This window comes from Neolamprologus brichardi, chromosome 12 (genome assembly GCF_056152115.1).
Source record: "Neolamprologus brichardi isolate AB-2024 chromosome 12, ASM5615211v1, whole genome shotgun sequence".
NCBI lineage: Eukaryota > Metazoa > Chordata > Actinopteri > Cichliformes > Cichlidae > Neolamprologus > Neolamprologus brichardi.
In genome coordinates, this window is record NC_142115.1 from 14,345,557 (window position 1) to 14,358,833 (window position 13,277).

The 13,277-nt window shown below is 38.8% G+C and overlaps 1 protein-coding gene across 1 annotated transcript; it reads right to left on the reverse strand.

Moving 5' to 3' along the window:
* Nucleotides 1–1,682: 1,682 nt before the first annotated feature.
* Nucleotides 1,683–12,639, reverse strand: tmc1 (transmembrane channel-like 1). Its single transcript, XM_087848688.1, has 20 exons — nucleotides 12,603–12,639; nucleotides 10,395–10,418; nucleotides 9,436–9,907; nucleotides 9,143–9,331; nucleotides 8,959–9,049; nucleotides 8,791–8,872; nucleotides 8,511–8,617; nucleotides 8,315–8,413; nucleotides 8,079–8,221; nucleotides 7,848–7,992; nucleotides 7,551–7,745; nucleotides 6,026–6,205; nucleotides 5,800–5,952; nucleotides 5,061–5,189; nucleotides 4,876–4,943; nucleotides 4,490–4,729; nucleotides 4,284–4,409; nucleotides 4,084–4,162; nucleotides 3,472–3,598; nucleotides 1,683–1,909 (listed from the first exon to the last, which is right to left on the reverse strand). The coding sequence occupies exons 1-20, from the start codon at nucleotides 12,637–12,639 to the stop codon at nucleotides 1,716–1,718; spliced, it is 2,880 nt and encodes a 959-aa protein (XP_087704814.1). The 3' UTR covers nucleotides 1,683–1,715.
* Nucleotides 12,640–13,277: the final 638 nt, after the last annotated feature.

Below are 13,277 nucleotides of genomic sequence, written 5' to 3' on the forward strand. Positions count from 1 at the left end.
CTCAGTTTTCTGCCACATTGAAGAGAGGGACACCAGAAGAGAGGGACACTGGGACAGAGCCAAAACACAAGTCCAGAAGGAGGGTGAAACAGGGGGCATCAGAGGACTGGAATTACCTGGACAAATAGAGTGTGGGGCCGATTATGACTGAGTCTTGGTGTACAGAGAGGATGCAGATTCTTTATTGCTTATCAAAGTTGCGTCAGCTTTCACTAAATATTGTGATTGACAGCCCCTTGGCTGCCGGTGAAAGAACAAAGCATAGAGACTTACTCAATTCTCAGGATCTCAAATAACTGCAGAATTAATACTTAATGCTTACTCGCCATGAATTGATCATGAGCATCAGTAGAAGTGGATTTGACTGACACTGAAGGTCTGTTGCATTATGAGCTTGCTAGCCTGTTGTCATAAATAATGTAGGAACAACAGTTATTCCTCAGCAGCCACCTGGAAATTGTACCGATCTAAAACTTCATCAAATCAAATCTGCACAAAACTGAGATGAATCAGTGTAAATATAGACTGTCATGTTACTAAAGTTCAATTAATGTTAGTTTTGGCTAACGGTGTTACGTCATTGATTTAAATGTCAGGTTGACTGACAGGACTGTTCAGTGTCCAGCAAGTGCAGAGTGCAATTAGCTGTCGGGACACTTGATAAGGCCGCTCATTTATCAGATGATACGAGTCAGATATCTCTGCTACATGATGAGGGTCAAATCTGAATTTTTGGCACAGTTTTGTTCATTTTGCTTTGGCAAAAATTAATAACCTGGCTTCTGATGTGGCAATTAAAACTCACGGATTGTATCATATTTACCATATGTAGATAAAAAAAAATTAGAGTCAAGCTGAGCATCTAGTCCAGCAAGAGGTGAATGATTCATTTAACCCTTGGTAGTTAGGTTAAATGGCCTCCGTGTCTAATGAATTGTTTAATACTTTGGCCCAGTCACAGTTCTAAGAAACTACCAGGCTGGTTACTTTGAAGGCTGAAGAAGTGAAGGAAGACCCCATTATATTTTGGTGTTGTAGCACCAGTAAAGAGTTGAGTTTTATTCATATATGTCCAAATGAGGCATTGCTGGATTTCACAGTTCAAGATCATTTCAAAGCAAGACATCTGAAATTTTATTTTAAAAAAAGGCTTAAGAGTTTTTTTTCACAATCTAGTTTTTCCCCACATTCAATATAATCAGTCCAGAGGAATAGAGTCAAATTTGGCTTAACCTGCAACACAGAAAGTACGGTTTTGTCTTGATCGATCAAAAAAAAAGCTAGGTTACTGGACTCTGGAGCCATTCTTTGGAAATACAGATGTTTATATTCTTAGAAATACAGATATTTGCGGTATTTGAAATTTCCAGGCTAAAAACATGGTTCTACACATCATAGAGAAGTGGACTGTTGACCTTGTTGGAAATCTGCAGATCCAGAGGGTGCTTTTAGTTGGTTAATAGCTTTAAGACAAGGACTGCATGAGAACTGTAATGTAAAATTAAAAAGAAAACAAAGCACTGCTTTTGTTAACATATATTTAGCAAACGAAGGAGTGACAGTACAGTTCATCTATCTTTTCATCATATACACAGACTGTAAAGGAAAAAAAACGTATTCATGAGAAGCGATTAATGTGCACTAACTACTATCAGTCCAGCATGAATTTCTCAGTAAAGTGCTTTATTTTCCCATATTTGTTTTGTGTTGTTGTGTCAGTGTCTCTGCAGGCTCGGCACCCTGTACATCCGGGGCTCGGTTTGCCGAGCAAAACCAGGCAGGTATCCAGAAGGCCCGTGGTTGCCACGGTTGTAGGTCCTTGAGCCAGGGTCTCTGCTGGACGGCATCTGGCGTCCTCTGCCGCCAACAGGAGGAGGGTTCTGACCGCTGACGTGGATATCTGTACCATCTGCAATCAAAATAAGAGGAATCTATGATTTCAGGTGTGGGGACAAAACAATGACACTGCTATCCGCCATCAACACAGAGTATAATCCAGTGGGGAAAATAACATTTGACAGTTCACACTGTAACCCTTTACTGCTAATATTACGAAGACTAATACTGCTTCTGTGTTCCAGATTAATCTCATCTGTGTGTTGTCCTGTTGTCCATTGTGGATCCCTTACTTGCTCTTATAATAATTATTATGAGATTATATTTTTGTTATTTTCTAGTTAAGTGTAGAGGATGGAAAGAGCAGAGAGACAAGACAGAGATTCTAAAGAGAGTATATTTGTATGAATGGCAGCATTTTACAGGATTAACTCCACTCTAAACATGGCAGGATGACTCCCACTACATTGATGTGACAGAATACAAATATGTTATCCACTCGTGAAATTGGGGTACATGTTGCTCTGTGCTGAGATTGCATAACAAAGGGAATATTTATATGAATTCAAAAACTTTAATATAAAACAACTATTACAGTTTGTTTCATGTACAAGTCTATGGAGTGGCAGGGTGATTTTCCAGTGTCTATACTGAATAATGCTACTTTAAGTGCTTGATGATTTGGTGGACTGCCTCTATGTAATTAGAGACTGACATAATGTTGTGTATGTTTTTCATCTTTGATCACTTTAAGGCTTCATTTTAAAATGGGTGGATTAGACTGAAATCTCTGATTATTCACTCTGAATCATTCTGAAACACTACAATAGATAATCCAACTAATTAGGTAACTTGGGGTTGAAAAGGTGAAAAGGGTTGACGATATTTGTAAACAGCATATTACATTAATGTTAAATACAAGGCACTCTATGCAGGAAATTATGACTGGGAACTGAGCCCCCCTAAAAGTTTGAACCTAGAATCACCCCTGACCCTAATCATTAAAGAGTTCAAAAGCCTACATCTCTGGTGGTATGAGGATGCATCGCTGCCTATGGAAATGCCAACTTACATATTCCTGAAAGGTACATACAGGTTTTAGAGCAACAGGGAAAACCTTACATATTTCAGCATGACAGTCTATCAGGAGAGGATGGTTTCATAGTAGAAGATTCTGGTGCTAAACTGCTCTGCCTGCAGTCCAGACCTCTGCCCATTAAAGACATTTCAGGACCCAGGATTGTTAAGCAGCTGCTCTCATCAATTCTCCAAAATTAACAGACAGCTGTTAAAAGAAGAGGGGACGTGGCCCTGCCCCAAGGTTTTTGAGACGTGTTGCTGTAATCAAATTCAAAATAAGCTGATATTTTTCTCAAATGGTAAAAAATAAATAAATAATTTTTTTTTTTAAATCCAGTATTTGATATTAATATAGCACTGGTGGTGCTATTAATATTTGTTTTTAATTTCCATTTTACAGCATTCCAACTTTTACTTTTACGTTTGTTAATTTCAGAACAAATTTGTCAAATTTCCTAAAACAATAAGACAAATCTTGAAGTTGTGAATTATCTTAAATCATCTTAAATCTTCAGGTTTACCTTCTTTATTAATATTTGAATTCAAAAGACTCACCTTCTTGATCCTGTACTGAAGCATTGTTGTTCCTTTGTTGCTCTTGTGCAGTCTTTCTGGCCTCCTCCAAATCCATTTGAGCTTTCAGTGCTGCTCGTTTGTTCTTCCTCTTGTTCTCCTCATTTTGCTTAAAAAAATCGCCAAGAGACAAAAACAAAACAAAAACAAAAGATACCCACACGTGTTATTTTTCATATCACTCAGCGCAAGCCCGTACATTTACCCAGCATCTCTTCTGCAGATTTGTTATTGGTGGAACCTGTAGTGGGTTTTTGGATAGATCTGAACTGTCAGCCTTTGCTGCTCTCTGCTGGAGAGATAACACTAATACAATTGCGTGACAGCAGTCATGCATCACAGTCACAGTAGCCTCGGGCGGTCTCTTTGTGAACTTCAGTGCTGTTTGAAAGCATACCAACTGCTAAAATTAACTATGAAAACAAACCTAGAGAACATCCAACTTACATACATGAAATTTCTTGGGATATTTTTTACTCTCAAAACTCGTCACTTGATTCTGAATGCTATTCAGGTGCAATTTCTGGTCAGATAAACCACAAAACAGCTACAGCAGTACGTGCTACATTAGAGGAAAAACAAAACTGAAATTACCATTTGTAGCTTTTTCTTCAGCTCCACATTTGCTTCTCTGTAGCTTTTGGATGTAGATTGCAAGTAATAAATGGCCAGTCTGAAAGATAAAATAACAGTTCTTACAGTAAAGTTCTTACCACTTTAACACTGAAAGAAAATGATGACAGCATTGTGAAATTTATTTATTTATGGATTTACATAGTCTGCTGTTAACTCACACCATAAGAAGTATGAAGGGTAGCACCAATCCAGGGTTAGAGGCATAGCTGAAAACTTTGCTAAACCATGGAGGAAAGTCAGACTCCAGAGTCTCGTGGATCACATCAAACATGCGGTTCTTACCACTATTACAAAGATGGTAGTGGTTATAAAAACCCAAGTCATTTATATTTTAAAGCTAGATACCCTGAACTAGTGTCATTACCTGAAGGGTCCACAGTCAAATGAAGGGGGAATGGAGACAATGGTGTAGATGGCAGGCAGTGTGGACAGAAAGAGGATGACCAGCAACATGGCCATGTAGAAGTTGTTGGAACCAGAGGCTTTGAAGACCCTTTCTTGTGGCACATTACAGCACATAACAGCCCAGCACTGCAGGTACATGGAGACATGGAGCCGGATGACGTTTAAGGCAGGCAGACAGGGCGCATAGAAGGAACCCATCCTGAAAGCAACGATTAGAAAAAGCAGGACAGATGCTGAGCTAGTAAGAGGCTTTTATCAATATGAAAACCATGTTGAACCTAGCTGAAAGTAAAACACCATCCTGAAATAAGAATCTTCTGAGTGAAACAATTGCTGCTTTCCTACCATATCATTCCTTGATTGAAGATCAGGCCCAAAACGTTCCCACTGACGTCAAACTCAGAGTAGGATGGCTTTTACAAGTGAGAAATTAAAGGCAACTATTACTTTTGGCACACTTTTTTTTTTTCTCCAAAGAGTGACATTTTTTAAATTCGAGTAACAAATAAGTGATAGAAAAGATGACTCACAAAGCCAGCCTCTAGGTCCCAACACCAGCAGTAGTTGAGAAAACGAACAAGAACTGCTCTCAGGAAATCACCAATCAGCAGTGTGATGTAAGTTGTCATTGTGTCAGATATGATCAAGCGAACAAACTCCTACAAATGAAGAAATCGTTTAGCGTTAATTTCTTGTCAACATCAAAATTAACATCATCACCCACTCTGAAAACAACAGTTTTATTTCAACATAAAAGCACCTGAACATTTGTAATGTTTATCGCTTTTCACAATAAGATCAGAGTATGTTTCCTTAGTTAATCCAACAGAAATCCATTAATACAAAGTTAACTAAAGTACAAAGCTAAACACACTGCAGCCACAATGTTTACTTTGATTTTCAACTAAAGCATTATAATAACGGGGGAAATAATTAATTGAATTTGTAAGTTTGAGAGTCTTCAGAGTCTGATTTTTATGGTAGTTATGTTTTAACAGAGAGGGACAGCTCAGAAGTATTAATTTATTTGCATGTCATTGAGTGAAATAATGATTTGATCTCCAAACAAAACATGGCTAAATACTTCATGGCCTCGTCCAGTGGCCCCTCATTGCAGTTAAATTATTTTACCCACTATGTTCATGTGATTGTTTCATATTGTCCTTAATTTTATCATTTCCTTATTTATTGGTATCCACAGCCTAATGCCATAACAACAATTACATCACTTAGTTACATAATAGTACAGACGCACACATTCACACTGACCTGGCCTACCATTGTCTCCCAGCAAGGCCCTCTGGGCACATCAGCAGGGTGGATTGTGACGGGTGGAGCAGTACTGTTTTCTGAAACGGTGCCATTGTAAAGACTGGCCTCCCACATGGTTATATTAAACTTCACTACCTTTTCCTCTTTCCTCTGAGACAAACACTTCGGATTAATCATCCTATCAAATTACGATCTCATAAATCGATACTCAATGACTTCTCACTTTAAGGTTGATCTCATCCATGAGTGCAATAATGAAGGTGTAGAGATTTCCCAAGAAGAGGGCAAAGATGCGACCGAGCTGCCACTGCAGGGCAACCCGCGGGTGGTAGTTCTCCAGGGTGCTGATTACATCAAACAGCATTGGACAGAACATCCCCAGTAATGACATGACCATGTTCACCTGAGAAATACATCAGAAAACTAATGTAATTACTTTGAGGACAACTTGGGAGTGCATGGGTTTTTGTTTAGTGTGTAACTTTGTATAACGCCTTACAAAAATAACATTTGATGCAACTGAATAGCTGGTGGCTGTGATCGCTGTAAATCTGGGCAGAATATTCCCATTGACATGAACAGTGTGCACTCCTGTGAAAACTAAGTACATGGCATGATTGCAGAGTTGTAGCTTATAGGCAGGTCTTTAGCTTTCAGACAGATTTTCAGACAGATGTCCTTTGATGAACATTTGACTCTAGAATACTTTAGCATGCATTTATTCAGTTCAATATCTGCAAGGTCCTAGTTCCTGTGGCTGTGAAATAACCCTAAATCATCAGCCCTCCACCACCATGCTTAATAGTTGGTATGAGGTGGTTTTGCTGATATTCTGTGTTTGGTTTTTACTGTGTTTGGTTTTCCACAAACATGGTGCTAATGGCCAAACATCTCCACTTTGGTCTTGTCAGTTCAGAGGACATTGTTCCAGATGATCTTGTGGTTTGTTCAGGTGAAATTTACAAACGTAAACTGCGTTGCTGTCTTCAACATGGTCTACATAAAGTCTTGTGAAAACTTTATTTTTCACATAACTCAAAATGTGAGTGTAATTCACAGAGCAAACTGAGAATATTTTAACAACTCACCTCAAACAGCTTTATGTAGAACACGTGGTATGTGCTACAGCTAACGAACTTCAACATTTAGATCTGGGTCTAGGTGAGTTTGCTCAGATATGGAACTTGTTGCTTATCTGCTTCATCATCAGCCAATATTTAAGAAACATCTCCAACATCCAGTCAGATTACACGTTTCTCCTGACTGCTAAGCAGGCTTCTTTATGCTCTCCTGTAAACTTTAAAGTCTAACGCCTTTATTTCGATGCTTTCCAGTGTCCCCCAGTTCCCATAGAGCAGTTTACTTCTCAGATTAACTTACCTGTCACAGTCAAACTGGTCCATTCCTCCAGAAATACTCACCGCACTCTCACCTGCTCTCACCTTGTGTAAAGAATCTTACCTGGACTCACCCACCACACCCCTCTCCAAATGACCTGATCACTTTCCCAGAATACTCCTTAGTGAATATGTTAAACTATAAAACTCCTTTCTTTGGGTTTGGATTGCACTTTTTATTGTCACTATTTTGGCCTTGGACAAGAACTGCAGGACAAATTCTAAATATTATGGTGTGTTCAAAACATTTAAACCTCAGCAAGTTTTGCTTGCTGCCAAAATTATTCATAAACTTCCTTTTGTAAATGTTACTTCTCATTAATTCTCCCTCTCTCTTTCTCTCATGTCTACCTCATTCCTTTCCCACCACGTGTGATTCTCCAGTCCATCTAAGGCAAATTTCTGAGAACGGCGCACTACAAAGTAGATGAGGTATCCACTTCCTGCTAAGCAGCACAAAACCAGGAAGTTGGCCAGCACACGCAAGAATCGAGTCAGATGGATGTTGTCATCCTTGTGGCTCTCTTGCTCCTCTAAGATTGCCTCCTAAAGTGGTAGAAGAAGTGGTAGAGTGTAATGTATTGTACTGTATGATACTTGGCTTGCATCAATCAGCATACTGGAAAGCAGACAGTGAGCTGCACTAACCTTGAAGCTGGTGGTGATGGAAGCAAACTTATTGTCTGCTGTTTCAGCATTTCCTATCAGGTAGTCCCAGCTGGTGAACATTTTCCAGCTGAAATTGAAGCTGTTATCATCGCCGACCCCTGATTCATTTGCATTACGTGCCATCCTTTAATTTAAAAGTAAGTACAGGATTCACTAAAACACTGTGGATAGAATAGATTTGTCTTTTGATTATAGACATAGCAAACATACGTTCTGATGACCACCATGTAGCTATAGGCCACTGTACCGACACCAACCAGGAAGTAAGACAGAGGCATACGAAACTTGAGCCAGCCAACCGTACGCTGATTGTTGTAGTAGCCATAGAAGAGGACTGAGTACTGTGCGTAACCCTGTGGATACAATACTTTAATTGGGGGTGACTATTTATTACTACATCAGAGGAGAAATTGCCAACAAAGACAAATAAAATAATACCCACTGACCCCAAAGTCCCAAAGAACAGCAAAGTCCATCGCACTGGCCTCCTCAGCTCTGGGCACAGTCTTTCTTGGCATGCTCCCATAAGGTCGCCCCATTAAAGCCTGTTAGCAAAATGCACAGAGAAGGATTACATTGTTTTTGGGGGAAAATGCAAAAGACATAATTCAGGTGCGGTGCATGGAAAAAAAGACAGCATACCTCTGGTACCATAACCAGGCCAAAGGTCAGACCAAACAAGATCATATTGATGCCATACATCCACCTCAGAAAGATAAAGTATGAGGCAACTGAGGAGCCAAAATGACCTGCAGAGCAGAGTACAAAATAACATGTGAACAAATGAATATGTGCATCTGCTATAAAACCACAATGTAAGCTATCCTGCTTCTCACAGAAAAGATAAGGCCTTGGAAATTAGAAATGATATATGCGACTATTGAGCAGCCCTTTGTATTTAAAAAAATAAAAGCACACCTACTTTCAATCTCCTTTATTTTCATCTCCCATGGGATGCATGCAGTTTTGAAGTTTTCAAAGTCCCGTTGGAATTTCATCCATTTCTAATGATATGAAATTTTTTTTAATGAATCGTGTATTTGTTTATGTTACTTAATGATTACATAAAGAAGAAAAAGTAAGTCCTCACCTTGGTCATCAGGACTTTGTATGCATAGAGCTTCCTGCCTTTTCCCTTTCCCAAGGCGCCTTCATATTTTTCTACAAACTCCTGAGACTCCCTGAAATAAAAAAGCAAATATTAGAGTTCAAAATACTTCTGGTATTTTGAATTACAGCAGAACAAGTCAGAATGATTTATCCATATGAAGTACCTTAAAGTGACAAGTTTCTTTTTCATTGGCCAGGGTTTTCCCCTTAGACTTTGGATCAGTTTCTTCCTCTCATCCACTGCCTCCTTCAGCTTCTCCAGCTCCTCTGGAGAGAGACACTCCGGCCTCACCACATCCTTGTCACTGTCCTCTTCTTCATCATCGTCCTCTTCGCTTGTCTCTGGCTCTGAACTGAAGCATTAAGTAGTATTGTGTTTAATGTCTTTTAGGGCCCTTTTTTGTCTAAATGACAGAGTTTTCCATAGATAAGGTGAAATTATAAGATGATACACTACCTTGTTTCAGCCTTTTTGTGCTTTTTCTTTTTTATGTCCCGGGCTTTTTCCTTTACCAGCTGTTTACCTCCATCTTCTTTCTTCTCTCCCTTTTTGGTACTTCCCTGTTTCTTTTTTCCCTTATCAACATTTTCATCAACTTCTCGCACTTCCTCCTTCTCCATTCTGCGTGTTTTTTCATTTCTGATATCCTTTCTTGCTTTTGTTCCCTTGCCACCTGTCAGTTGAGCTTCTTCCTCTTCGTTGTTCTCTCTTCTGCTTGTTTCTTGTTTACTCTTAGCTCTTTTTCGCTTGCTTCTTTCTCTTTTCTCAGATACGGCCTGTAAATCCTCTTCCCCTTCTCCCGCCCTTGTTCCTCCTTTTCTTCTCTCATTTCTCCTCTTCTTTTTCTGCCTTTCACCATCTCTTCTTTTTGTTCTGTGTGTTTTACTCTCATGTTCCTCTTGCAAGGACAAATCTGCATCTTGTTCACCTGCAGTTGACATTTAAACATTACTTTTTGTTAACTTCTTACTATTTATACTCACATAACACTGTCAATCTGTCAGTACTGTTGCTTTCTTTTCTCTGCAATGCTCACAGAAAGTTATCTTTTGATACTGTGAAGTTAGGCTTGTGCTAAATTAAATAGTTTCCCTTCCTCTCTCATGCTATCGCATGTTTTAAGGCATGATAGTACTGTGATGACTGAGGAAAATCAAAAGAACTTCAAAAGATTTTCAAAGTGTGTTTGTGGCAACAGTAGTGGAGCATCTGTGTGAAGAAACAAAACACGTGCATGGAATTATTTTTCTGCCAAAAGTCAAACATAAAGACCAATAAGGGTTTTTTGTTTTCTTTTGTTTTTTTGTTTTTTTTAGTAATTTTGCTTATTTAAAGTATTTTTAACTTCACCGTTATAAACAAGCTGAAGACTAGGGCCTTTCAGGGATTCATCTAACCTTCATCTGCACAAGTACCTGCAAAATCCAGTCCAGTGTGAACAATGGGAGACAGATATTTTATCAATGAAAATTAATTAAAGAATTGAGTATACCTTGTTTTTTTCATAGCCATGATAACTGCATATGCCTCATAATCAGTTTATCTTATGCTTCACTTCAAATTCGATAATCTGTGGTATCATGTCTTTTAAAAATGATGTTCTCACACAAACTAAACTTTGTTTTAATCATCAGGGCAAGTTTGATATGAGCACACTACAAATAGATGAGAGTTCATCACACTGGAACCCATTAAGTCTTTGCAATCTTCATGACCTTGAGGCTCCCCTCTATTTTCTGTTACCAGAGTCCCAGCTTAATACAGTCAGTGGCAACTTCATTAGTTACACTTGTTCAGCTGTCTTTTAAAATCAATATTTAATCAGCAAATCATATGGCACCAACTCAATGCATTTAGACGCATAGACGAGGTCAAGATGACCTGCTGAAGCTTAAACTGAGCATCAGAATGGGGAAGAAAGCTGCTCTAAGTGACTTTGAATGTGTCATCGTCATTGGTGCCAGATGGTCTGAGTGTTTCAGAGATGCTTTAGTGTTTACAGAGAATGGTTTGAAAATGTCCAGTGAGCAGCAGTTCTCGAGGCTTTTTCTCTGGGTGATTTCTGCCGTGATGTTTGGATTGTAGAGTCAAAATTTGTTGTAAAAACACAAAAGCATGAATCTGTCATGCCTTTTATTGACAGTTCAGGTTTTTCATGGTCCCTTAAATATCATCCTTTAAACACCCTCCACAACCTACCTGAGTATTGTTACTGAACATGTCAATCCCTTTATGACCACAGTGTACTCATCTTCTGATTCCAGTAGGATACGTTTCCATAAAATGTCCATTGAGTATATATGAATTTAAAAATTAAGACTGTAGTTTAGTTGTATGGGAGCATATTTGTAGCAAAGAATGTGCCTTTTAAAGTGATGCCTTTAATTTAAGGGTCCACAGAAACAACTTTTTTAAGTTACTCAACATGAGTGATGATCATAATTAGATTACTGGAAAGTTTAAGATCTCCTGGTTAAAAACTGACAACCGTGTGTCATTATTGATCATGTTAAGTCATAATTGATACAGTATAATGATGTTTCAAAGTGCAGATTTAGTATAAAGTACATATTGCAAACACAGAAACTACAAAAATAATAAGAAAGGAAAGATTTGCTCAAAGCAAGACATGTAGGCTTCCTGCTATTTCACAGACCAGATGTTGATTAAAGAGCTTTTTTAGGTTTGCAGCGAGATGAGTAGTATTAATTCTTTCTCTTTCTGAATATTGTATTCTATGATATAAAACATTTTTAACATTATCGTGCTGTGTTTTTCCTGCAACTTTACATTTGTTATTTTTAAGATAAATACATCTGACTTCTCTACAACATAACTAAACCTTTCATCCTCTGATAACCTCTTTATAAATCCAGCCCTTCTGTTTTGTTTTCACATCTCCAATACCACAGTGAACCCTTTCACTGGTGGAGCTTAACCTACCTCATTGTGCACCTCGAACTATTGTGCACTAAAGGGGGATGAAGAGGAAAACAAAGAGGACCACTGACAGACTGAACAGATATTTATGTAGTCGGCCTTTTGATGTGTGTCCTTAGTGTAACCGGAGTGGCCAGCACATGGGTCATTATGGCTGGGTGCAGCAGAAGGGCACAAAAGAGGCAAACAATGGCTTAATGAAGGGAGACGGGATGACTAAGCCCACAAGGATGGGGGAGACAGCCAAGGGCAAGAGGCCAGCTCCCAAATATGCAGCAGAGTGAACAGGAGGCAAGAACTGGGTGATTAAACATCTTTGTGCTGGGCAATAGCTGGCGTTTTAATGATTTTATTAATTAGAGGCAGACATCAAGTAACTGTACTTCATCTTACTGAACATTAACCTCAATAAATTAGGATGTTTTGTCAGAAAAATACACTCAAATTAGTTATCACAGCTACAACTACCACAAAGACCAAAAGCTCTTCCTCTAACTAATGAGTATTTACCAATATCAGCATTTTCCCTAATAAACATGTTGATATTTGTGTAGAAATTAGATTGTTTTTTCCAGTAAAGGCCTGTAAATCTAATCGACCTGTATCATCCCAGCCACAAAGAATTAATGTACTGCCGTCATAAAAACTCTAAAGAATATGTAAAAGCATGCTAATGGGCTTACTGTCATTCTCAGAGGTGATCAGACTGTCCCGAGGCATCGTCCTCTCATGGTCCTGGAAGAATTTCTCCACCATCCAGAGGTCATGTAAGCTAGAAAAAGAGTAAAGCTACAGTGTTTCAGTGGTCTTACGCTGGTCTCCCTCCTTTTACATCTTCTGCATCTCAGGTGAGGATGCAACTTATCCAAATGTGTGTGAGGGTGGGGGTGAGTGTTTAGGGCTGGTACATGATGAGTAATTCGCATGAGAAGTTTACTTTTTCCTCGCCACCCACTGACCCGAAACAGGGACATTGATAGCCTGGAAACCCTAGAGCCACACAATTTCACTAGCAATCAATTATTCAAAACAGTTATGACTTTCTTTATGTGGCTGTGTGTGAATGTTTATGGGCGAGTGTGTACTTGTAACTATGCAGGTGGAAAGACCAAAGCAGAGGGGGTTAATTGAGCAGCCAGCCAAAGTGAAGGTCAGTACTTTTTGACATATGTCTTTGTGTAATTTCATTGTGATTGAGTTGCTGGGGTTCAGTGAGAAGTGGAAAAGTGACGTTTAAAAAGTTGCATTCACCTTACAATACCTGAAATACCTAAAAAATACTACCAATACCAATATCTATCAGTGTCCTGAAAGCATTCAATCCATCCATCCATTTTCTACCACTTACCTGCGTTTAT

Coding starts and splice junctions, on each gene's coding strand:
- tmc1 (XM_087848688.1), bottom strand. CDS start 12,639: ATGCCTCGGGACAGTCTGATCACCTCTGAGAATGACA. Junction 5,190..5,799: donor GGGAGACAATGGTAGGCCAG/GTCAGTGTGAAT, acceptor CTTCATTTGTAG/GAGTTTGTTCGCTTGATCAT. Junction 4,163..4,283: donor CCCTTCATACTTCTTATGGT/GTGAGTTAACAG, acceptor TTTATCTTTCAG/ACTGGCCATTTATTACTTGC.